The sequence below is a fragment of the Rhincodon typus genome, chromosome 24 (genome assembly GCF_021869965.1).
Source record: "Rhincodon typus isolate 14 chromosome 24, sRhiTyp1.1, whole genome shotgun sequence".
Taxonomy (NCBI): domain Eukaryota; kingdom Metazoa; phylum Chordata; class Chondrichthyes; order Orectolobiformes; family Rhincodontidae; genus Rhincodon; species Rhincodon typus.
Genome location: NC_063355.1, coordinates 14,136,927 through 14,162,677, shown reverse-complemented (window position 1 = coordinate 14,162,677; position 25,751 = coordinate 14,136,927). Strand labels below are relative to the sequence as shown.

Sequence of the window (25,751 nt, the reverse complement as noted above, 5' to 3'; positions counted from 1 at the left end):
ATATACTTGAGTCCAAATGTTGTTCAAAATTTGTCACAGGATTTCTGCATTGCTGCATTTCTGTTTAATCCATATTAGCTCTAGATGCTGTGGCTATATTTTTTCAGATCACTCTTTATCACAAAATCTACATGAGATCTTGGTATTAATTTGGTCAGCATCTTGTAAAAATGTCTTTTGTCAAAGTCAGACGTCACATAGTCCATCAGGTTTATTTAAAATAACAACCTTTTGGAGCGCTGCTCCCAGAGGATAATAAACTTGTTGGACTATAACCTGGTGTCACATGACTTCAGACTTTGTTCACCCCAATCCAACACCACATGATCTCCACATCATGGCTGCCATTTTTTATCAAGAAAGAGCCATATATAAACATTGCATCTGACTAACAATCACTACGCTCTGAGGCAGTAATATTTCATTGCACATTATTGCTCCTCTTACTGTTACTAATAATATGAAAAGAAAGCAAAGAACTGCTGATGCTGGAAATCAGAAACAAAAACAGAAATTGCTGGAAAATCTCAGCAGGTCTGGCAGCATCCATGGAGAGAAAGTGGAGTTAACATCTCAGTTTCGGTGGCCCTTCTCAAGAACTGATGTCAGCTAAAATCATGAATTCTTGCTTAGTCAAGGAATAACCCTTTCTCTTCCAACTTCTGTTTGAAAAAATCCTCTGTGATGGAAGGAAGATGATCACATTTGGAACATTGAAAAGCTCTAACTGTAATATGCCATGCCTGCAGTGGTGATTTAATAAAGACCATGTTTTTCATTGGTAGGGACTGCAGGAATATGAAGAATGGAAGTGGTACAATAACCCAACTGTAGTGGAAGTGCTAGAGGAGTTTCCTTCAGTTCAGGTGCCAACAACCTTGCTACTTACCCAGCTTCCTCTGCTGCAGCCTCGATATTACTCAATCAGCTCATCCCCAGACATGTACCCGGACGAGATTCACCTTACAGTGGCTGTTGTTTCATATCGCACACGAGGTACATGTGTCAAAAAATATGGCATATACTCATTGCTACTACATTGTCATTAAATATTTATATTTTGAATATTAGAAAATGTTTAGGAATTCTTATATATTTGTACATATCAGCACCTAAGTGTCAAGTTGAGAAAAGTGAAGCTATTAGGTCATTATGTATCATGTGTTCCAAGACCACAACTGGACAGCTGCTGGGTGCTACAGGCTTCATGCATTTGTCCATGATGAAACAGAGAAGAATATATGGACAATGACAACCGGGGAGTGACCCTCTGGTTCATCAGTCTGTCGCACACAATTCCAGTTCTCTCCAACTAAAGACTCTGCAACACAACTAAAACTATGTCATCACCTGGGAAGGGTGGATAAAGGTAAAAACCAGGGCTAAATGAAAGAAGACATCAGCAAAATTTCTCTATTCCTCTGGACAATTGAAATAAATCCCAAATAATGCCCTAATAATTCAATTCCCTGTGTATCTTTTGTACAAGGTATTCTCTACTCCATTGGGAAACAGCCCCAGCTGTTCCTCAAAGGTTCAAAATCCATTTTATGTTTCATAATGGACGTTCAAAAGAACAGGGGAGATGACAAGATAAATCAAGTTGTAATGATTGGGTAGCACCAATTTTAGATTTTTAATTATAGATAAAACAGAAGATGAGAGAAGTTGCTACCAGATTCCACAGGTTTTTTGTCTAGGGAAGAATAAGTTAAATGGATTTGGCATAACGAGTTGGAATTTCAACACAGCAAGGAAACAAGAGGAAGGGTGATTAGGAGCTCAGGAAGAACCCTGGTGGAAGGTTTAGTGAATGTTTACTACAGAATTGGCGTGCAAAACCATGATTGAATTAACAGTAAATGTAGAGTCATAGAGTCATACACCATGGAAATAGACCCTTTCGTCCAACTCGTCCACGCCAACAAGATATCCCAATCTGATCTAGTCCCGTTTGCCAGCATTTGGCCCATATCCCTCTAAACCCTCCCTACTCATTTACCCATCCAGATGCCTTTTAAATGTTGTATTTGTACCAGCCTCCACTACTTCCTCTGGCAGCTTGTTCTGTACATGCACCACCCTTTGTGTGAAAAGTTACCCCTCAAGTCCTTTTTGAATCTTTCCCCTCTCACCTTAACTTTATGCCCTCTAGTTTTGGACTCTCCCATTTATATCTTAAAGTGCATTGTCTAGTACCTGTTTGGTATTTGTTTTACGTTAAGAATCACACGCTGTGATTTTGTAACAATGTATTCTATTCATTATTTCAAAGGATAACTGAATGAGGACCACTTCTTGACCCACACTAGACACTAGTTTCAGAGTCTAGAGAGCTTGGTTTGACCGATGAAATGCTGCATGTCAAGTGTGGATGAAAACTAAAAGACAGTGGAGAATAACCAGCTGTTTAAGTGAAATATATTGTGGTCATCATTGATAATGAGCAGATGTCTTTGTATTTACAGATGGTGAGGGGTCATTGCATCATGGAGTCTGCTCTTCCTGGCTTAACCGAATAGACACAGATGAAACAGTGCCATGCTTTGTCAGAGGGTAACCAGGTTTTCATGGAAGTTTTAAGTTTAATGCCATCCAGACTGTATAAGTACATACAGTACTGCAAATTCTTATAAAAACATAAGTCGTTGAATTTTGAAAAGTACTTTGAGAAAGAAGATAGGTCATGTTTGCCTATGCCAGTGTTTAATGGGCCATCTTACCCCTCGCAATTATTCCTTGGTGAACTTCACCCATTAAATATGAGAATTCTCGGTTAATTAGAGAAAATTATGTCTTCTTCTCCAGAACACTGGGCAAGGACAGTGTTTGTTGTAAAATGCACATGTGCTTATTTCTATTGTGGATTCAACGTAAGTAGGAAATCTTAGTAGCAGTCAGAGCCTAAACTAATCATTGGATGAAGCAGCAAAAGAGGGAAGAGGCCATTGGCACTTCAACCTCAATAAAATATTTCACGTACCATTTATGACATTCAGAACAGAAGTTCATGTGGCAAGTTCAGGTCTTTTCCAGTATCTACAGTAAGACACACTGATCAAGGAAATAGTCACACAGATCCAAATTGCAAGGCAGTACCAATCTATTTGCAGAGCTTATGTGATTTTTTTTAATATAATGACAAAGTATGGCCATTTAATGACTTCTTCAAGATGTGAGTGAGAACTTTCACTTCACATTGAAATCTGTACGATTTTATGTGCCCATACCCAAGACCCACCATTATTCTATTTACATAGAATTGCTTGATCTGCACTTAATGCGAAAGGAAATGATTGTTTTATACAATTTGGAGGATACCCTACAATTCTGGGTGTCCTCCTTCAACTCACCATGTCTGGTCTCACTGAGCTACTGTGTGCTGAGACTCACTGGCTGTACTCTACTCATGTTGTCTCCCAGAATACTCATTTATAGCACTGATTTTATCTCATCAAAACAGTACATTATATAACAGGAAGGTAACTATTAGCATTTCTACACTCACTAAAAGTATTTGCTGAGAAAGGAGCAGTAACTTTTAGTTGATGAAGAATACATGTAGCTCTAGTCTACACTGTAGGCTTTACAGTGAACCAGACTTGAGATGACTGAACATGTAGATATAACAAATTTCAAGCCATTTATCAAAGTTTCACTCAACAATCAAAAGATAATAATCGGAAATAGGATACAATAATAGAGACCTATTTACGTTATGTTATGTATTTGTATGCAGAGCACCTTCTTTCAGATTGCCGAAAGATCCAATGGTTCCTTGTATTTTAATTGGACCAGGAACTGGAATTGCTCCCTTCAGAAGTTTCTGGCAGCAGCGGCTGCATGATATTGAGCAGAAAGGTAGGTTGTCAGTATAAGACATGGCAAAAAAGAACTAAAAGCATGTCAGTAATTACAAAGTAATTCCTCCTACAGGACAAAGCATCAATATTACATTTCACAACAAACTTTAAGACATATACTGCCTAGCACTGCTGAACTGGATGAGGTCATTGTTATGAAGGAGAAAAGGCTGAATCATATCAAAAACTGGCTAAGTGTCATAATGGTAAAGTTTCCATGAGGCCAAGTGAGAAGGACTCCTACACTGTTGTCCCCAACTTGTCCACTTACCCATGTATCCAGCCCCTACGGCATCCGTCTCATCTGATTCTACTGGCAACTACTGGGTTAACCCAGGCTCTTTGGTGCCGGCACTGTTGGTGAACCCCAGCCGTACACCTAGTCAAGTCTGGAGTTGCCCTTCTCTATGAACACAATAGGATGGCATTCACAACCAACTCTTCTCAGGGTACATAGGTGACATGTTGACACTTCCTTGCACACACGAGTGTACATTCCCGTATCTAATTCTGCTAAAGCACTAAGCTACACAGCTTGCTTGACCTTCACCACATTCCATCTTAAAACCTGTCTAAATCAGTGCTAGTCTTACTCCATTGCCCAGTGTAGACCAGCATTTTCTCATTGTTCACTTTGGGCCCACCACGTACTGGAAAGCCTTCAAAATTAAAACCAGTCATAGGATGCAGCAATGCGATCTGGTACAAACAGCACTCGTTGTTGGAATGTTCCATGTCCTACTGTGTGGAGGAGTGTGGTTATTCATCATTTATGAGTAATGCAAATGCTGACTGCTCACGTTACTAACAACATGTTTAGTTTTTGATGTTTCTCACACAAGTTCATTTGCAAGTGTGACTGATGGCTCCAGCTCCAGCAGAAGTTATCATGACTGTTACAGCAATGCAACAAAGCCACAGACAAATGGAAAAAGTACACATTTGTGGGTTGAGGATTGAGAGGAACTCACAATTCTCTAGTGGCTCCCAGAAAGTAACAAGTACTGAAAAAGTTCAATGCAGCTGTTATGTTGACAGGCACAGGGATAGGATGGCCAGTCATTCACTCTGATGGCACAACCCACTCCAGCAGTTGGCACGATTCAGTGTCAGCACCAGAATATCCTCAGACTGTGCTGACACTGTAGAATATCCTCAGACTGTGCTGACACTGTACCTCAATTATCTAGAGGAAATAGCTTAGAAAACAAAAGGCCGTGGTCCTCCTGAGGGTGTTGTGGAGACCTTCAGCTATTGCCTCTTCATGTGCATGGTGTACAACGCCCCCTCAAGGTTGCTGCTTGTCCTGAGCTTGCTGACACTTGCATACTTTTTCCATTTGTCTAAGGCTTTGTTGCATTGCAGTAACAGTGATGATAACTTCTGCTGGAACTGGATCCATCAGTCACACTTGCAAAAGAACCCGTGTGAGAAACATCAGAAACTAAACATTTTGTTCGTAACGTGAGCAGTCAGCATTTGCATTACTCATAAATGATGATTTACCACACTCCTCCACACAGTGGGACATGGAACATTCCAACAACGAGGACCATGGAATACTTTGCATGGTAATTTGATATTCGATTTCTTTCCATTGAAAGCAACATCAGTCATGTCACAAAGAAACTGTAGGAGGTTGTTAGTGCTGCATTAGCATTAAGACTTTGTGGTCTAGGCCTCACATCACCCAAGAAAGGCATAATTACTCATACAAACATTTTGCAGAATACTTACTGTTCGGGTTGATAGGAAATCAATATGTGCCCCTGCGCGACCTATGAGATTTTTCGTTAGCTTTGCACTTTGAGGCCCAGTTTTCTTAGGTGGCCTGGGCTTTTTTTGCCTCATAGAGATGATTATCTTCAAGCTGCGATGAGCCCCTGGACCATGATTGGACTATGTCTTTGACTGACTGTACCGGGAACCCACGACTGACAACAGTTTCCCTTGACGTGAATGAAGAATACTCACCTTTAATTTCTAAACAGGGCCATTTGATTGAAGCACATGCAGTGTGTTTGTCACATAGGCTGCTGTCACATGCTGTAGGTATGAGATTGACACAGACCATGCTCTACAGCAACATGTCCACCACCTTGATGACCATGGCAAGCTGCCTGACTTGTAGGTGCTCTAAGAAGCAAGGCAAGACCGAAGTAATATGAACTCTTAGGGTGTGATCATGAGTGCAGTGTGCCAAAAGGTAAGGCCAGGCAAGGCATGGATTCTGTGAGCATCAAAGTAGACGCAAAATGAACATTGCTCCGAGAGTGAGTGAGTATCCCAGAGGAGCTCTGTGGTCCAGACTGTGATCTGGGTGCCCCTCATTGCAGGCAAAGTGTTCCTTCAACAGCATTGCAAAGAGAGGTCCCAGTGTGCTCCAAAGTGCAGCACTGAAGTGCAAGTGGATCAGAGCTATGTCATGAGGGCGCAGTGAGACTGGTATGTGTCCATTGCCAATGTCTATAGATGTGGGGCTTGTGCAGAGCATGCCCTGAGCTGTTGTAGCCGTGTATCCAGGGTAGAGATCCGGAGGAGCAAGCAGTGAGGTGAAGTCACCAGGCAACAGCTCTGACTTGTTGTTGGGAATCCTTAGCTCCTAGTTTCTATCTGATGCATAGGAAAATGGAAAACTACATTGCAATGAGACAAAGTTAAGTAAGTGAGATGTTTCACTAGCAAGAATCTCATCTTGCTGTTCAACGCTTGACTGTAAATTGGGATTTTTTTGCTCTTGATGTTTGGAAGCTCCCCGCTGGACATCTCACCCTATTTTCCCAACATTCTTGCCGTAGCCCACTTTGTTCAGGAGCTGGGACGATTCAGCCCAAAGAAACAGAGTCCATGGAAACACTTCTTTCCTCTTCATATCAATTCAATGAATCCCTCCAAACATAATCAATTCTGTCCCACTCTTCATTGCATATTTAAGTTTGTATTAATCAACTTCTTTCAGAAGATATGTGCTTACAATGTTCACAACCTTCACCTCATTTTGTGTAGTGCCTAAATCATCTCCATGACCTTCAGTGGCAATGGAATATATTTATTTCAATTGTGTAGCAGTGCAGAGGATGAAATTTGCTGGTTGCAAAATGAGTCAGAGCAAATTGTCGTCCATTTGATATCAAAAAAAATTTCCATTGAAGTCAAATGTGGCAAGAAATCTGCTTCCCTGTATGTCTTATACATACAATTATATCAGCACCTCATGAACATTTGTGATATCACTTCTCCATTTCAGGTGTAAAAGTATGTCCCATGACACTTGTGTTTGGCTGTCGTCAATCAAAAATCGACCACATCTACAGAGAGGAAACTATTCAAGTCAAAAGTAAGGGTGTCTTTCAGGAACTCTACACAGCTTACTCCCGTGAACCAACAAAACCAAAGGTAATCTTTGTGCATGGTTCAATGTATTTCTTTAGATGAAAACATTTTTTAATTATAGCTATGTTGTTTTCAATTTTTAAAAAAAGTGTCCAGCTACATTCATAAAATTAATTTAAAATGGCTTTGGGACTACTGGGAATTCTTGATGCTTTAAATGACAAATCCTCGTTGATCAAAATATTTGATCTATTTGTCTTCCAAAATACAGCTTTTCTTAAAAGAAAAAGACTATTGACATCACTATGGGATTTCTGACAAGGAGATTGAGTTTATGGAACAGATAAGAATTCCAGAGGCTCCATGGTTCAGTAAATGTAATTTTCATTCTGGTACAAGATTTGGGCAATGGGGTTTATCTTACGGGATTTTAAATAAACTTCTAAAGTACATTTTCACTGAGATGCAACAGTCAAACAAATGATATAAGGGTGTTTTGTGTATGAAATCACCATTGGTTAGGTTTTCCAACACTTTGCAGTCAATTTAATGATGTTCCAAATTTGAAATTTCAAACTACAATTTACTTGCAATAAATGCGCTGAAGTATCTATCTGGTTTCAGAAATACGTACAAGATATTTTAAGTGAACAGCTTTCTGACCAAATATTCAAAGTTCTACAAGAGCAAGCTGGACACATATACGTTTGTGGTGATGTTACCATGGCAGGCGATGTACTGAAAACGGTTCAGCACATCTTGAAACAGCATGGAAAGATATCATTGGAAGATGCTGGGGTCTCCATCAGCAAGCTGAGAGTAAGATTTACAATTTACCATTCACATATTCAGAAAAGCTCAAAATGTTTCCTATCCAATTATGTTTTTGTGATAACAAAAATCAAAAATGATATAATAATCATGTCATGAATCTCTTTGTGCTTCTAGCCAAGTTTCAGATGTGGGTACATCTTCTGAAAAGTTTGTTCCAAATGGTGCAGAATATGCACAATGGAAAACTCGGGATCTGAAAACATGAGGAGCAAAAATGAAAACAAAGCATTTTATATGAGAAGCTGACATTCTGGAATTTGATATTTCAATAGGGCATATTTTGGCCAACGTTTGGGAGAACATTCTGAATTCTCCCAATTAGCAGTTTTTTGATGGTTTTCCTCCAAAAATAATGCAGAAGAATGTATTCCACCCTTTTCAATGCAATGGTCAGAAGTTGCTAGGAAACTAACAGCAGGCTTAGTACGCATTAATGCATAAAGAAAACAGCAATTTGCAGCAAGTGAAAATACTCCATGAGTTGCGAATCATCACAAGTTGCTGAATAATTAGTTTAATTAAAAATATAAGATTGCTGTCAACCTCCCCATGAGGTTGAAGGAATAGTTGGATTTAAACTGTAAATAAATAGATCTCATCACAGTCATTTAGAGCTTATATTTTACATCTTAAGGACTCTGACACTTCAGGTGTGGTCCTGATATGAAACTCAAGCTCTTCAGGCCAGAATGGAATCAATTAATATCATGAATCTCATTTCAACAACTGGTAAATTGTTTCTAAAGTGGTTTTAAACTTTACATTTAAAAGAAATGTCTTGAGCCATTGTAAGTTGCAATGTTCTCCCTTCTAATCCACTCTGCATTTTTTTCATATAAATTGACTATTGCTCAAAATGAGTCTTAAACAACAACGGTAAACAGTCATAATCCAACTGAAGGATTGCTAGCTAGCATCCCTAACATTTAACATCTTAAATGTTTACAAACTCATTCATTCTCTTTCCCATATTATTATCATTTGCGCTTAGACATTTAGAATCAATGATAGTTTAGATGTAAAATTCCAAATCTTAGTACATAATTGGATCATATCATAGTTCCAAATGTGGTATAAAATAACAAAATAATAATAGAAGTAAGATGTTTCATTAACAAAAGAATGCACTTTGTTCTATGGTCCTCAGTTTAAATCATATAACAGTGAAAGTTATTTTTGAAATAAAGTATTAACATGAAGATTTTTCCCCTGACACTAATCAAGATGTCTCGGTTTAATCCTTACCAATATCTTCTTTAATAATTCAGGATGAAAACCGTTATCATGAAGACATATTTGGTGTTACTCTTCGTACATATGAAGTTACAAATCGCCTTCGATCTGAATCTATTGCCTTTATTGAAGAAAACAAGAAGGACTCAGACGAGTAAGTATGGAGTTAAAGAAATGAGAATATGGGTGGCACGGCGGCACACTGGTTAGCACTGCTGCCTCACAGCGCCAGGGAACCAGGTTTGGTTCCAGCCTCAGGCAACTGTGCGGAGTTTGCACATTCTCCCTGTGTCTCCATGGTTTTCCTCTGGGTGCGCCAGTTTCCTCCCACAGTCCAAAGATGTGCAAGTTAGGTGGATTGGCCATGTTAAATTGCTCATAGTGTCCAGAGATATGCAGACTGGGAGAAATGCAGGGTTACAGGATTGGGTCGTTTTGAGTGGGAAGAACTTTGGAGGGTCACTGTGGACTTGAAGGGCCAAATGGCCTGTTTCCACAATGTAGGGATTCTATATGCAACACAAATGCTTGAATTGCTGACAGAAATGCTTGAATATTCTTTATGTTGATTTGAAACATACACAAACTGGGTTTCAGTCAAATATTTATTTAATCATCCTTTGGAAGTAAGTTTCCAATTATTCAAATACAGAAATGGAGAGTATATAGAATGGAACTAGTGAGTCATTTGAAGTTGATCAATGAAACAAGACTCATACGAATCAGTTTTAAATATTTGACAGAGTCCTCAGGCAGGAAAGTACAATGTAAGATAGAAGGTTAGAACAAAACCCAAAATGTTGGTAGACCATGGTTGAACTTGACGTAGTGGTGATTTCAAAGTTGGTAATGGACAAGCTAATGCTGCAGCCAATGTCTACCCTATCAGGAGTCAAAAGTCACATTGCTTTTCAAAAAGCTGCATACTGCAGATGATGGAAATTTGAAATAAAAGCAAAAAAAAAAGGAGGAAGCCCAGCAGGTTAGAAAGTAGAGATAACAAGGTGCAGAGCTGGATGAACACAGCAGGCCAAGCAGCATCATAGGAGCAGGAAGGCTGACGTTTCGGGCCTAGACCCTCCAGCATCTGCAGTTCCTACTATCACAGGTTAGAAAGTATCTGTGTTAATGATTCCCTTTATCAAAACTGAGAAATGATAGAGATCTAATAGGTTTTAAGGTGGCGAGAACAAGAAAGGCCAATGACAAAGTGGAAGATGGGCCAGATTAATGCCCCTTGTCACCCCTGTCCCAAAACTCTTCCTCCACTGCCTACCTCACCCTGGGGATCTGACACCTCTGGTTGCTAGCCTGACCATTGGCCTCAACTCCCCCTGACTTCAATGACACCACACACTGACATCTGACAACCCCACCTTAACTCCTCCCCCCACTCCCCAGCCTGGCACCCCACTCAACCCCATCCAACAGATGCAACACTCCCTCCATAATCTACCTCAAATGCTCCATTGTCTACCTGGCACCCAATTTACAGGGCATCCTAACCTCTTACCCAATTGCCACCCTAACTATTGTCATACATCCTTAGCCTTTCATAGCAGCTACTACTGCTGCAAAAGAGGGTGCACTTTCCACGCCGATTCTCTTCACTGCTGAATTTGTAGATTCATGGAGAGTTTCACGGCCAGGAACCACAAATTAATAAAAAAAAACTCCATTCCTACCTCAGCTAGTCTGCTGAATCCCTAATCCATGCCTGTGTTACCTCTGGACTTGAGCTATTCCAATTCATTCCCAGCTGGCCTTCTCTCTTCTACCCTCTGAAAATTTGAGGTCATCAGCACCTCTACCAATTCCCTAGCTCATACAACATCTTGATTACCTATTACCTGTGTTTGCTTACCTGCACTGGATCTGGCTAAGTAATGCTTTGATGTTAAAATTCTCCTTGTTTTCAAATTGCTGCATAGCCTCATGCTCCCTCTCTCAATGATTTTCTCCAGTCCTATAACTGTCTGTGATTCCATACTCCTTCAATTCTGACCTCTTGAACATTCCCAATTTTAATCATTCCACCATTGGTAGCTAAACCTTCTAGTACCACATCCTAAGATATGCAATTCACACTATAAACCACTCCTCCTCTCTGTTTCACTTCCTTCCTTTAAGCCTTATCCTTATCCGTAATGTATGTTTACACAGCACAGTGTCAACTTTTGTTTTTATTCCATGAACTGCCTTGGTATCTTTTAGTACTTTTAAGATGCTGTATAGATTGATTACAACACACCAGGACACCATTCATCCTACCTTGTCTTGGCTACCCCTTTGAAGGAGCAATTTTCTTTGTGCTTCTCCCCTGCCTTTTCCCCATTGCCCTACAACCTTTTTTTTTGCTTCTCAGATAATGAACCGATTCCCTTTTGAAAGCCACAATCTACTTTGCCTTCAGCAGACTCTGACATGATTCATTCCTGATCTGAAAGACTCAATACAGGAGAAAAGTTTTTTCTTTATGTTGAAATTATTCTTTCTCCCAATTACCTTAAATCTGTATTCTCTGATTCTAAGTCCTTTCACTGATGGGAACAATTCTCCCTATCTACTGCCCAGATCCCTTATTATTTTGAATTGGCAAAAAAAAGATCGTGTATAATGTGGAAAAATGTGAATTTGTTCACTTTGGCATTTCGAATCAGGGTGGGGGTGAGCTGTTTGCTGGTTGGAGTAATATCTAGCACAAAGGAAGATGGTTGTGGTTGTTGGAGGTCTGTCATCTCAGCTTCAGGACATCTCTGCAGGCATTCCTCAGGGTAGTGTCCTAGGCCCAACCATCTTCAGCTGCTTCATCAATGAATTTCCCTGCATTGTAAGGTTAGAAGTGGGGTTGTTCACCAATGATTACACAATGCTTGGCATCATTAGCAACTCCTCTGATACTGACGTAGTCCTTGTCCAAATGTGACAACACTTGGAAAATATTCAAACTTGGGCTGAAAAGTGGCAAGTAACATTCTGCCACACAAATGCTAGGCAATGACCATCCCTAAAAAGAGTCAATCTGCCATCACTCCTTGATATTTAATGGTATGACCATCACTGAATCCCCCACTATCAATATCAAGGGGGTTACCTTTGGCTAGAAACTGACTGGACTCGTCATATAAATATTGTGGCTGCAAGAGCAAGTCAGGAGCAAGGAATACTTCAGCGAGTAACTCAACTCCTGACTCCCCAAAGCTTATCCACAACCTGCAAGGCACAAGTCAGGAGTGTGTTGGAATACCTCCCAACTACCTGCATGAGTGCAGCTCCAACAACACTCAAGAATCTTGACACCATCCAGGACAAAAGGCCCACATAATTGGTATCCCATCCACAAACACTTCACCACTGATACTCACTAGCAACAGTACATACTACCTACAACATGCACTGCAGAAATACACCACAGATCCTTAGACAGTATCTTCCAAGTCCACCACTACGCTCACCTAGAAAGACAAAGGCAGCAGATATATGGGAACATGACCACCTGCAAGTTCCCATTCAAGGCACTCACCATCCTGACTTGGAAATTATACACGGTTTGTTCACCATTGCGGGGTCAAAATCCTGGAATTCCCTCCCTAACAACATTCTGAGCTTACATACAGCACGTGGACTGCAACAGTTTAAGAAGGCAGTTCATCATCATCTTCTCAAGAGCAACTAGGGACGGCAAAGAATTCTGACCACCCAGCAATGCCCATGTCCTACAAGTGAGTATCTCCAGTGCAAGCACTGTCTAAAGTGGGAAAGTTGCAGTCCAATGATGAGTGGAAATAGGGCTTCTGACATTGATTGGAATATTTGGGCCATTATCATGAAATTATTACCTGATTGCAATGGACAGTGTGTGAACCAAGACTAAGGGGTAGATTCTGAATTGGGTAGTTGCTGAAAAACAGTGCTGTCTGATCTACAGTTCCCTAGTCAGCAAGTTAAAAACCGACCCCAATGAAATTGGTCTATATGAACTAATCAACCTCATAGTTATTCCTTGTGTAGATTCTTTATGAATTGACACATGACTGCAATGGTATTTTAAAGCCAAAATTAAAAGGCACATCTTATTCCTCACAACTCATCGAGTGTAAAATACTCTTGGTCATAATGGCTGCTTTATAATGTTTGGCACTGGTCATTCACAGAAAGTCATGAGTTACTGTTTAGGAAATTAAAAGTTGGAAGGTTCAGTGAGCACTGTGATAGGTTTGTAACATGACAATTTTATACATTCAAATTGTACATTATACATTCACTGGACATCTTATAGTTACATTTGTGATGGTCATGTCATATTCATGAAGCTAATTGGGAGTGGAAACTACTTTTGAAAAGAAAATAATATTAAAAATGGATTCTGGAAAGTCAGGTGACATCTGATTAGGTTTCTGGATAGACAGAGACAAGCCTGCGACATTATTTAAAATGTAAGTGGATTTTGATGTGCTAATTGACTATCTCTTACCATTTCAAAAGAAAAGATCTAAAGAACTGTGGCTACTAGACCTTTTGATCCTACAAAGATGTGATGTCAAATCAAGTCTTTCAGTGAGTTTAAGAATATTAATGAACATCAATCATCCTCTCAATGTGTTTCAATTACATCAGTTCCACTCCATTGTTTGGACCACAGGATACACTGAAATTGCCATCAAATGACAGAAATTGACTGAAGAGGGGATCAATACCTTATTAATCCACAAAGGAGCTAGCCTGGGACCAGCTCCACAGAGAAAAAAGATCATGCAGCAGAAAGGAACCACCATGCCTCCTCATCTCAATGAGAAGAACTAATTCATTTTATCAGCAAGATTATGTTTCTTCACTAAGGACTACCTGGAACAGTCAGAAATTTCCAACCTCCACTTGCCTTCAAGGAACCAAGAGGGAACCTTTTAGGCCTGAAATATGTTTCAAACTGCATTTTGTTATGATTCTGGGACCCAGAGGACTTACAGAATGAATAAAGCCACACAATTCCACATTTTGAACAAACAACAATAAATTTTACAAAAAAAATTGGATCAATAGTGCAATCGACATGACACATCAACCTAACACGCAGATTTGATGTGCTAAATGAGTCAGTGATCAAATACCTTCCATTGCATATACAATCAAGATAGAATTCAGGGATTTATCAGCAATTCCCCCTCGATATTAGGGACATAGTAAGTCATAAAATCCCATCGGGGACCAAAATGTTTCATGCCTGCCGATTTAACCTTGAAAATCTCTGCTAAAAATTGGTCCGTTATGGGCAGCCTCAATAACTGTTCTTCCTCTAGCCAATTACACTCCTTTCCTGGGTTTACATTCCTCTGTATTCAAAAGTTACATTTAAGTACTCACTCACAAGCATAACTCCAGTTCTTCACAGACTGCTAAAATCACCAAATTGTGTTTTCTTTTCCCTGAGTTCTAATCTTCCTCATTTGCATCTAGTAAATACTGTCATAGAGTCAGAGTCATAAAGCACAGAAACAGACCCTTCAGTCCAACTCATTCACGTCGACCAAACATACCAATCTGACTTTGTCTTATTTGCCAGATTTGGTCCATATCCCTCTAACACCTTTCCATTCATATACCTTCCAGATGCATTTTAAATGTTATAATTGTACCCGCCTCCACCACCTCTTTTGGTAGCTTGTTCCAGACATTCACCACCCTCTGTGTGAAAAAGCTACACCTCAGGTCCTTTTAAAATCATTCCCCTCTCATCTTAAACCTCTGCCTCTAGTTTTAGACTCCCCTATCCTGGGGAAAAGATCTTGGCTATTCACCCTATCCACGCCCCTGATGATTTTATAAACCTCTATTAGGTCACTCCTCAACTTCTGATGCTCCACGGGAAAAAAGACCCAACCTATTCAGCGTCTCCCTATAACTCAAACTGTCCAGTCTTGGCAACATCCTTGCAAGTCTATTCTGCACCCTCTCAAGTTTAACAACATCCTTCCCATAAAAGGGCAACCAGAATTGTACACAATGTTCTAAAAGTGGCCTCAGCAATGTTCTGTACAGCTACAATATGACATGCCAACTCCTATACCAATGTTCTGACCAATGAAGGCAAGCATGCCAAACACCTTCTTCACCACCCTGTCTACCTGTACCTCCAATTTCAAGGAACTATGCACCTGCACCTCTAGGTATTTTGTTCAGCAACACTCCCAAGGGCCGTACCATTAAGTATAAGTTTTGCCTTTCCAAAATGCAACATCTCACATTTATTACTGCTTGAGAATCCATTCTCTTGGCAGCTGTATTAATACTTATAGACTTTTTGCAAACACCTCACAGCTTTTTCCAACAAAGACCCAGCCACATTCCAAGCAAAACTTTCCCTGAGTTCTGACTCTAACACTTAGCTGCTTACCAATTCCTAGAAATTCCTGCTGAGTTGTGAAACAGCTTAGATCTATCCAACTGCTCTTGGCTCCTCCCTGAGGCCCGTACACATAATCTGTGTAGCTTTCCAGCTGTACAGTTAACTGTGGTAGTTGTAATACGGCGTATATCTCTGTCTCCTTCTCCAACTAACCGTAACCTCTGAACTCCTGTTCAGTGAGCCCCTTCCAATTGTCCTGAATGACCCATCAAAAACTAGTAATCCCCCTATTGCTGGACAGGATTGAATTTTATGAGCATTTTGAAACAGTCAAGCATAGAACCTTTGGAACTAAGCGTACCTTGAAGTTTACATTCTCACCGAATGCAAGAAATTACTTTCATCTCAATCTTCGAAACTTTTTAAACAAGCCATTTGTTTTGTATCACTCTGTTAGTAATCTAGGAGCATAACACAACTCTATAGCTCATCTTTTCTTGTGTAGCCTGTCTGTGCATGTGCGTGTATCTGGGGATGGTTGTTGCATACATTTAAAAAGTACTGTGAAACTAAATGACAATCCTTTCTTTTCATTTAAACTTACAAGGAAGCCAATTTGTGTCAGTGCTTTTAAGATCACAGTACTCATGAAAAGAGTTAAAATACTCCTCAAAAATACAGGGAAAGTTATCCTATCAACTCTACGTCTGTTACACATTAAGCTTAAAAGACTTCTGAATATTTCTATTCATGTTGCAATTTCCTTTGTCCCTTTTGTGTTTTGCAGTGTATTCTGTGCTTGACCAAGAAGTTTACATCACAAAGAAACCCTCCTTCATGGCCTTTGCAAGAAGTTTCATTCAATCCTGAAGATCGAACTTCATTGAGCATTAAAATCCACACAATTGCAGATGCTGTCAAAAATGAGAACGAAAGCCTACTTAAACTTTTATATTTTTACACAAGGGGATTCTGTAATTTGTTAAATGGTGTAGCTGTTGTATTTTGTTTTCCCAACATGTTGCTTCTAAGTAACTGCAACATCCGCTGCAAGCAAAAGATTTTTTTCAGCAGTTCAATGACAAACAAAAAATATTGCATGAAATAAAAGCAACTTCATTGCTTACTTTACTACAAATTCAGTATACACAGGTTTTATTTTAAACTACCAATACTATTATCAGTAAAAAAAATTTTAAAAGATCTACAGGTACTACCTTCTTGACTTTTCAATGAACAAGAGACAGATGCAGGTCACTAACTTGGTTTTTGTGTCTCCTACAAGTTAGCAGAAGGTGTAACAAACAATTACGTGTTTCCTCTTTGTGTAAGTCCAGTCCTGTTGTCTGCATGCTTTGAAGATAGCAAATTTTGTAATGCTCAGATCATGGGGCCAGTGGAAATTAGTTGAGATCTCTTTAAAAATGTAGCAACATGCAGTCACTTATTCATGAGGGCAAGGTACTAAGTGGACTGCTGGTGCAGCATAAATTTGTGTGTTGTTACGTCTCGGTGGGGTTTCCCCAGTATTTTGATTAATGGAGAGGCTTCAGTCTCAGCCAGAGGCCCAGATTTTCAGGGTGTCTGGAAGGAAATCTTTAAAAATGACAGGAAGGACTAATTCTGGGATTCCTGACTCCATTTATTCTCCAGCAATTTTGTGCAGCATGGGATAAGGGTACAGGCCCACGTGGAGCATTCCTACCTTTGCTGGTTAAGGGGATAGGAAGTTCAGCTCTCTTTCCCTGCAATGTTCATAGAGCTGACCTGTTCTGTTAGTTGCTCGTGGCACATCAAAGGAGTCTTGAATCACGTGGGAGCCCTCGTCCCAAGTCAGAACCCAAAGAAAATACAGCCATTCAACATCCCCTTTGTATTTCGTTATCTCCTCATAGCTTCTCATAAAACTATCTATCAATCAATGACAGTAATTCAGTGTTAATGACAAAAAAATTTCAGTGTACTTCACATCACTTAACCTTATATAAATAGATATACACAAATTCATTGAAAAATACTCCTCAAAGATCAGGTTATTTCAAGATAATAAAGACGTCAACCAAACAAGCTATTTCTGCTTTGCAAATTGTATCAACATTGCCTACAGGCCTGAGTGCACTGGAGTTGAGCCAAGTATACAAATGAGGCCTTCTGGCAACTGTTTCAACTAAATAGGCTGAACAAATGGCCAATAACTTTATTTTCAGTTAAGGTTCTTCAGTAGATTTGTAGCTTGGGTTGGTTCACTTGCCGAGCTGATTCGTTAGTTCGCAGACGTTTCATTACCTTGCTGGGTAACATCATCAGTGCAGCCTCCGATGAAGCACTGTTGTGTTTTCCTGCCTGGTATTTAACCTCTAGGGCCCATTGGAGTTGATTACCTCATTTCTGGTTTTTCTTTGCAGTCGTGTGTATATAGGGTCTAATTCTATGTGTTTGTTGATGGCCTTCTTGCTGGAGAATCAGGCCTCTAGAAATTCCCGTGCCTGTCTCTGTTTGGCCTGTCCTCGGATACTGATGTTGTCCCAATCAAACTGGTGGTTCTCCTTATCCATGCGAATGGAGACGAGTGAGTACTGGTCATGTCTTTTTGTTGCTAGTTGGAGTTCATATACACCACTGCAAAGAAAAACCAGAAATGAGGTAATCAACTCCAACGGACCCCACAATTTAAATACCAGGCAGGAAAACACAACAGCACTTCATCGGAGGCTGCACTGATGATGTTACCCAGCAGGGTAATGAAACATCTGTGAATGAACGAACCAGTTCGGCGAGCGAACCAACCAGTTATTTTGAGGTAGTAACTTTTTCAACTCACACTTCCCATCTCATTCATGAAAACCTGGCCTAGACATTTTTGGATAGAACAAATGAAGACAAGACATTGCTAAAGACTGGGAGTAAGTCTAGAAAGATATAGGTTGGTAAACTGAAATATATTTTATTTTTAGTGAGCAACTCAAGAGAGAAGTCATAAGGAGCACTAGGGAGATAAAAGATGGAAAGTAGTAAGATTTTTAAAGGAGCACAAGATATGATAACTAGTTGACATTTAGGGTAGGCACAAAACTTATTGTGAAGGGGATTAGTTAGCTATAAGGCTGGTTTGTGAGTCAGAGTGACAGCAACAGTGTGGATTTGATTCCTGTACCAGATGAAGTCCATGAAGGACACGCCTTCTCAACCTCTCCCCTTACCTGAGATGTGGTGATCCTCAGGTTAAACCACCACTAGATATCGCTCTCTAATGAGTGTGCAGCCCTTTTACCTTTAAAACTAATTATTTTTGGATATTCAGAGAAAACCAGGATTTGGGCAGTTTCAAAATATATTAACCCTGTGCCAATGATTGTTGATCACATTATACAATTCACCCTTTGAGTACTGAATATACATTACAACAGTTGTAAAGAAGGTAATTATTTATTCATGCTAAATATTATCATGCTAAATTAAAGAAATATGTGGAATCCTTCTCCAAATCAAAACTAGTTATCTAGATAAATAGGTTCATAATTAAATATTTTACCAAAGGGTTTGGTAAATAAAGGAAATGGTGGGATATTTTATTGACACCATATTATCAAGAAAAAATGGTTTCTTTAGAAATGTTTTAATTAATAGCTCATTAATATTTGTGGAAATTCAAGCTCATGATCCTTTTCTCATTATTTTACATTAATCCAGAGGCTACTTTGGTTTATATAGTACTTTATTGCATTTATTAAATGAATTTATGAATAATGGTTGAATTGAAGCAACTAGCCAATGATTTTTGGTGAAACTAATGTTGACTGGAAGCTTGAAAATGATTGCTTTAAGTAACCTGTCACTTCTTGAATAACACACAACTTACAGGATGTTACAGGGTAACAACATATCAAGAGACCCTAGGGACATCACCAATGACAGGATTAAGTTTAGTCTATTATTGAACGGAGTGATCCTGGGTGTCCTGGTACTTGAATCATGAAAGGTTAGTATACAGCTACAAAGTGATTAGGAAAACAAATGAAATATTATCATTTATCACGAGGGGAATGAAATATTAAATAGGGATGTTTTGCTACAGTTGTACAAGGCACTGGTAAGACCACATTTAGAATGTCTGTATGGTGTTGGTCTTCTTCCTTAAAAAAATACATAATTGCATTAGAAGCAGTTCTGAGAAGGTACTTGACTGACTCCTGAGATGAGGGAATTATCTTATGTGGTAAGGCTAGGTCTGTATTCATTCAAGTTAAGAAGTATGAGAGGTGATCTTATTGGATAACATAAGATTTGGGGGAACAGGCTGATGCTGAAAGGAGATTTCCACTTGTTAGGCAGTGCAGAACTTGATGACATATTTTAAAAATAAGTGGTGTCCTATCTAAGACAGAGACAAGGAGGCATTTTTTTTCTCTCAAAGGGCCATCAGTGTAATTTTCTTCCCTAGAGAGTAGTGGAGACAGGATCACTGAATATTCTTGAGGCAGAGTTAGTTAACTTCTTGACTAACAAGGGAATCAAAATGTATTGCAGAGAGTCAGGAAAGTTGGTTGAGGCTGCAATCAGGTCAACCGTGGTCTTACCAAATGTGGAGCAGGCTCAAGAGACCAAATGGCCTCCTTCTGTTCCTAACGTCCATGTATGTGTGCAATTTCAACATGCCTGCTTTTGTTAGACAACAATGCAGACACATTGCTTGTGATCTAATTAATATGCGAAGATTTTTCTCAGAAAATGTGTTCCAAGAGCATAGCTTAGGACAGATCTGTTATGGAGATACATACAGAATAATTTATGGGATTTGTATAGAGGTTTGAGGACATAAATTGCAAGTGATCAATGAAACAATCACCTGAAATCTGCTGTACTAACCCCACATCCCAACCTCATTTGTCTGTTGTAATTCTTTGTTTTATATGAAACTAGAGACATGATAACTGCCTCCATTTCTTCTAAGGCACAGCTCATTAATTATGACGTGTTCAGTAACGACACTGATTTAAAAAGATTTTCTTTCCTTGTTCTCTTATGAGATTTTAATCATTTTATGTGTTTAGTGTAAAGTTTTTCCCAAATGCTTTGTGATAAAAATAAGGGCAGAGAGCAATTTTAGCAAAAAATATAAAACAAGTGGGGTGAGAGAAGGAGTACTTAGTTCATCTTATAGCCCAAATTTGAACAATTTCAATTGCTTTGTTTCTGGTACCCTCTCTGGCAGATTGTTCCAAAAATTTGTATTTATGAGGAAAGACGTTCCCCTGAGATTTTCTTAAAATTCAGTTCCCAATGATATTTAACATATTTTAAGTTTTTTCTTAACTGGGTTCCTTCTGAAATTGAATACTTAAGTTTCCAGAATCTTCTCTTACAAGTATATTCAGGTGAGGAATGTGACAGATTCTGTAGCGCAGTATTTTTAAAAAGGGCACAGTTTTCATGAAGAAGCCAATACATGTACCAATTAACACTAAATAATGTATTTCTAGGATAAATGGGTAAATAAAGCCCTTAAAGCTGACTATTGAACCATGACTAAAAATGGCATTGCATGTTAACGTGTGTACTGTGCAAGGTGAAATATATTGAATGACATTGACATAACTATATAACCTGATGTTGTAATGGTCTTCATGACATTAGTGCTTCAGCAAAATCTTTTTAAGAATTGCTTTACTGTAACTTTCTGAAATGTTTTTGTCTTGTCAGTGTGACCAAGATGTTCATTCTCTTGTAATTCCAAATATTTTAAAATGAGTCTGGACCTTTTACTGTTTCTGATCACAAAAACCGCACTTTGTGAATGTACCTTTTATCTGCATCATCAATTTTGCATTACATATAATATTTACAAGTGTCAATACAAGTGTCATTTACAATACAAGTGTCATTGCGAAATGAAGTTTTCTGTTTGAATATGGTTTGATCAATAACTCACCAATGCGAGAATTGTTGTGAATAATTTAATGAACATGTTCTATGATATGCTTTATATAATCAATAAACACCTTTCATGCAAAACTTAATTACTCATTATTTGAGTTTTGGTCTCTCTTTGTGCAAGAATGAATGCATTTTATTTTTGTCATGTTTGTAATATTTGTAAATGATTTAGATGAAAACGTAGGTGGTCTGATTAGTAAGTTTGCAGATGACAAAACTTGGTGGAGCTGTGGAAAGTGAGGAAGGTTGTCAAAGGACACAGCACAATATAGATCAGGTGGAAAGCTGAGCGGAGAAATGACAGATGAACTTTAATTTGGACAAGTGTGAGATGATGCATTTTGGGAGGTCAAATGCAAGAGGAGAGTTTACAGTAAATGGCAGGAGCACCGATAAAGAGGGATCTTGGGTGCAAGTCCATAGCTCCCTGAAAGGGGCAACATAAGTGGATGAGGTGGTAAAGTAGGAGTACAGCATGCTTTAGAGGGTTATGGGTCAAATGCAGGCAAACGGGGCTATTTAGTTTGAGAAACCTGGTCAGCATGGACAAGATGGACCGAAGGGTTCGTTTCCATGCTGTACGACTCTATGTGATTTTGAGGCCACACCTCTGAATTTGTGCTTAAGACAGACTGATCAAGAGAAATCAAAATCAAGAACCATCTGAGATATACCAGGATCTGAGCTCATTGTTATGTTGTTAAGAGACAGTTAACTCCAGTTTAATGACCTGACCAATCTGTCTGACTAACTCAACACACATTGGGCTATTTATGTCCTGTGGGAAGCAACTTTGTGACATCACTGTCAGGATGCTCCATGGTTCTTTTTATGCCAGTAATGTTCCCTGACATCATAAGGGCCCCTTTTCCTAAGGCTTACAGATGTGTAGATACATGCATAACGTTTTTGGATCAATCATTCATGTGTTGCAGGTGAGCTCATCAGAGTGATGGGTTATGGCCTTACCAGTTGTGATGTAGATTTCAGCCAAGAAACCAAAGCACACACCTCATGCATGGTGGCATAATGGCTGCAAATTGCATTCAGCTTAACCAGGTTCAACAAGAACAAAAGAGAGACCAGGAATGTGTCGACATCCACTGAAATTACATAAGAGATCAATGCAATATCATGTCCATGGTCATAGGGATATGATAATTTCTAAGAACTCCTTCACATTAAAGATCCCATTCCAGAAGTTGGCATAGTTTTGAGAGTGACCTAAGACATCTGCCAATTTTACACCTGGCTTAGCTTGAGAAAATGGCCATCCTGTACATCCTCAAAGGGCCTTTATCTGTGACCCCCTTCATGTGCAGGCTTTTCGACACCCACTGGAAGTTGCTGCTGGTGTTGGGCTTTCTCACTCATCCGTTGCTCCAGCATTTCTTTGTGCCTTTGTTGCACAGTAGCTACTGAGGCAATAATCCCTGCTGTGGCCAGATCCATTAGTCATACCTGCAGTGAACTACTGTTAGGAATGTAAGGAACAGAACAGGTCCTTAGTAATGTGAACAGTCAGCATTCGCGTTACTCACAAATGATGGTTTAACATAATGCTTCATTACAGTGGGACATGGAGCACTCTGACAAGGAGGGCCAAGGAGTGCAGCTCATAGATTCATCAGAATAGGGAAAATGTCAAAGGACTATCAGTCGTCATATTGCAAGGAGGTACATGACTACTGAGACGGTTTGATCCAGTTCCACATTAACCAAGAAAAGCATCATAGAAAATTTGGAAAAACTTTATTTTAAAAAGGAATAGGTTCAAATGAAGGTTTAATCAGTGATGTATACTACAGTGAACTGAATAAAAACATGAAATGCTAGTTTGCCTCTCTGTGGCTTGTTTGCTCATCATTCCCCTATACATCATCTGCTCCAAAATCAATTGTAGAAAAACTGGAGTCATTCACAAAATGTGCTGTTCTTCTGTGTTCTACTTTAGTTGATTATTATAAATTTTACTTGACTGTGATTTTTTTTTCAGTTTTAGTTTACAAAGAAGATCCAGCTTTTTGAAGAAGTAACGAAGAGGATTGATATGGGCAGAGCGGTGGACGTGATCTATATGGACTTCAGTAAGGCGTTCGACAAGGTTCCCCATGGTAGACTGGTTAGCAAGGTTAGATCACATGGAATATAGAGAGAACTAGCCATTTGGATACAGAACTGGCTCAAAGGTAGAACACAGAGGGTGGTATTGGAGGGTTGCTTTTCAGACTGGAGGCCTGTGACCAGCAGTGTGCCACAAGGATCAGTGCTGGGTCCATTGCTTTTCGTCATTTATATAAATGATTTGGATGTGAACATAGGAGGTATTGTTAGTAAGTTTACAGATGACACTAAAATTGGAGGTGTAGTGGACAGCGAAGAAGGTTACCTCAGAGTACAACAGGATCTTGATCAGATGGGCCAATGGGCCGAGAAGTGGCAGATTGAGTTTAATTTAGATAAATGTGAGGTGCTGCATTTTGGAAAGGCAAATCAGGGCATGACTTAATGGTAAGGTCCTGGGGAGTGTTGCTGAACAAGGAGACCTTGGAGTGCAGGTTCATAGTTCCTTGAACAGATAGGATAGTGAAGAAGGCGTTTGTTACGCTTGCCTTTGTCGGACAGTGTACTGAGTATAGGAGTTGGGAGATCATGTTGCAGCTGTACAGGACATTGGAATACCGTGTGCAATTCTGGTCACCCTGCTATAGGAAGGATGTTGTGAAACTTGAAAGGGTTCAGAAGAAGATTTACAAAGATGTTGCCATGGCTGGAGGGTTTAAGCTACAGGGAGAGGCCGAATAGGCCAGGGCTATTTTCCCTGGAGTATCAGAAGCTGAGGGGTGACCTAATAGAGGTTTATAAAATCATGCAGGGCATGGATAGGGTTAATAGACAAGACCTCTTCCTTGGGGTCAGGAGTCCAAAACTAGAGGGCACAGGTTTAAGTTGAAAGGGGAAAGATTTAAGAGACCTAAGGGGCAACTTTTTCACATAGAGTGTGGTCTGTGGATGGAATGAGTTGTTGGAGGAAGTGCTGGAGGCTGGTACAATTACAACATTTAAAAGGCGTCTGGATTGGTACATGAACAGGAAGGATTTAGAGGGGCCAAATGCTAGCAAACGGGACTAGATTTAGAGGATATCTGGTCGGCGTGGACAAGTTGGATCGAAGGGTCTGTTTGCGTACAGTACATCTCTATTCAGTTAGGGAGGGGGTAGTCATAGGTAATACTTTATTCTGTAATTAAATCTAATGTTAAGTAAAAGATTGGGGTCTGGTTTCCAGTTTCAGCAGTTGGCTTCATGATTAATGAACATACTGCACTTGTGCTTCCGATATTGATTCCTTTTTCTACAGCTGAGGATTCCTGCCCACTGTGGTTGTAAAGGTGCCTGGTCTTGGTTGACGGAGACCTTGACTGTATCTATCCAATTTCTCACAAATCTGTCCTCAGTGTCAACTTTGAGAACCATGATGTGTTTCCTCTTCTCAAATTTCACCCACTAGCTTTCGAGGAGTGATCAGATTGTGGTACAGGATGGTCATCTCAGAGCAATGTCTAGGCAGCAATAATGGCAGATGTGATCTGTTGAATTCGAAATCCGCCCACCAGATATGCTACATAAATCTAGTCCCCTTTGCCAGCACTTGGTCCATATCCCTCGAAACCCTTCCTGTTCATGTACCCATCCTGATGCCTTTTAAATGTTGTAATTGTACCAGCCTCCACCACTTCCTCCGCTGCAACCCTCTGGTAATCCCTTCGGCCCTGAAACTCTTCAAACACATATTGAAGCAAACTACGCGCTACAGCCACATCGCCTTTCTCCAATCTCCAACACTGCCTACCTGCACTCACCTACCACCATCCTACCTACCTTCCCCAGCCCCATCCCTCCTCTCTATTTATTTCCCAGCTCCATTCCCCCTCCCCCACTTCTGAAGGGTCCTGACCCAAGGGCCTGCCCCTCTGATGCTGCCTGGCCTGCTGAGTTCATCCAGCTCCACACTGTGTTATCTATAACAGCAACATCCCATATGTTTAGGAGATGCAAAATCTGCCTTTCCACCCCTCCGGTCATCTCGAGCCCAAACACACTCTCTCTAACTGGAAAAATAAACATTGATTTATGTGCAGTTATTTTAAGCTCCGTATTTACCATTCGGCATCAATGCGCAGGCGCTGTCAGGATAAATGTCGACGAGG

At 39.8% G+C, this 25,751-nt stretch overlaps 1 protein-coding gene and 1 long non-coding RNA gene across 3 annotated transcripts in view; one reads left to right on the top strand and one right to left on the bottom strand.

Annotated features, from left to right (window-relative positions):
- The window catches only part of nos1 (nitric oxide synthase 1 (neuronal)), an 82,257-nt gene extending 65,602 nt beyond the window's left edge, over positions 1-16,655 (top strand). The window contains exons 23-29 of one of the 2 annotated variants that reach the window (XM_048611614.1): positions 786-996; positions 2,469-2,556; positions 3,740-3,861; positions 7,111-7,259; positions 7,821-8,015; positions 9,299-9,417; positions 16,394-16,655. In XM_048611614.1, coding sequence (XP_048467571.1) covers positions 786-996; positions 2,469-2,556; positions 3,740-3,861; positions 7,111-7,259; positions 7,821-8,015; positions 9,299-9,417; positions 16,394-16,409 — 900 coding nt within the window. In that variant the 3' untranslated portion in view covers positions 16,410-16,655. Of the gene's footprint in view, positions 1-785; positions 997-2,468; positions 2,557-3,739; positions 3,862-7,110; positions 7,260-7,820; positions 8,016-9,298; positions 9,422-16,393 lie in introns of those variants that run through there. The other variant, XM_048611613.1, reaches the window with a different exon arrangement.
- Positions 16,656-17,892: 1,237 nt separating this feature from the next.
- On the bottom strand, positions 17,893-25,735 carry LOC125485970. Its single transcript, XR_007264689.1, has 3 exons — positions 25,705-25,735; positions 22,510-22,643; positions 17,893-18,225 (listed from the first exon to the last, which is right to left on the bottom strand). It is a non-coding gene; the product is annotated as an uncharacterized LOC125485970 (long non-coding RNA).
- Positions 25,736-25,751: the final 16 nt, after the last annotated feature.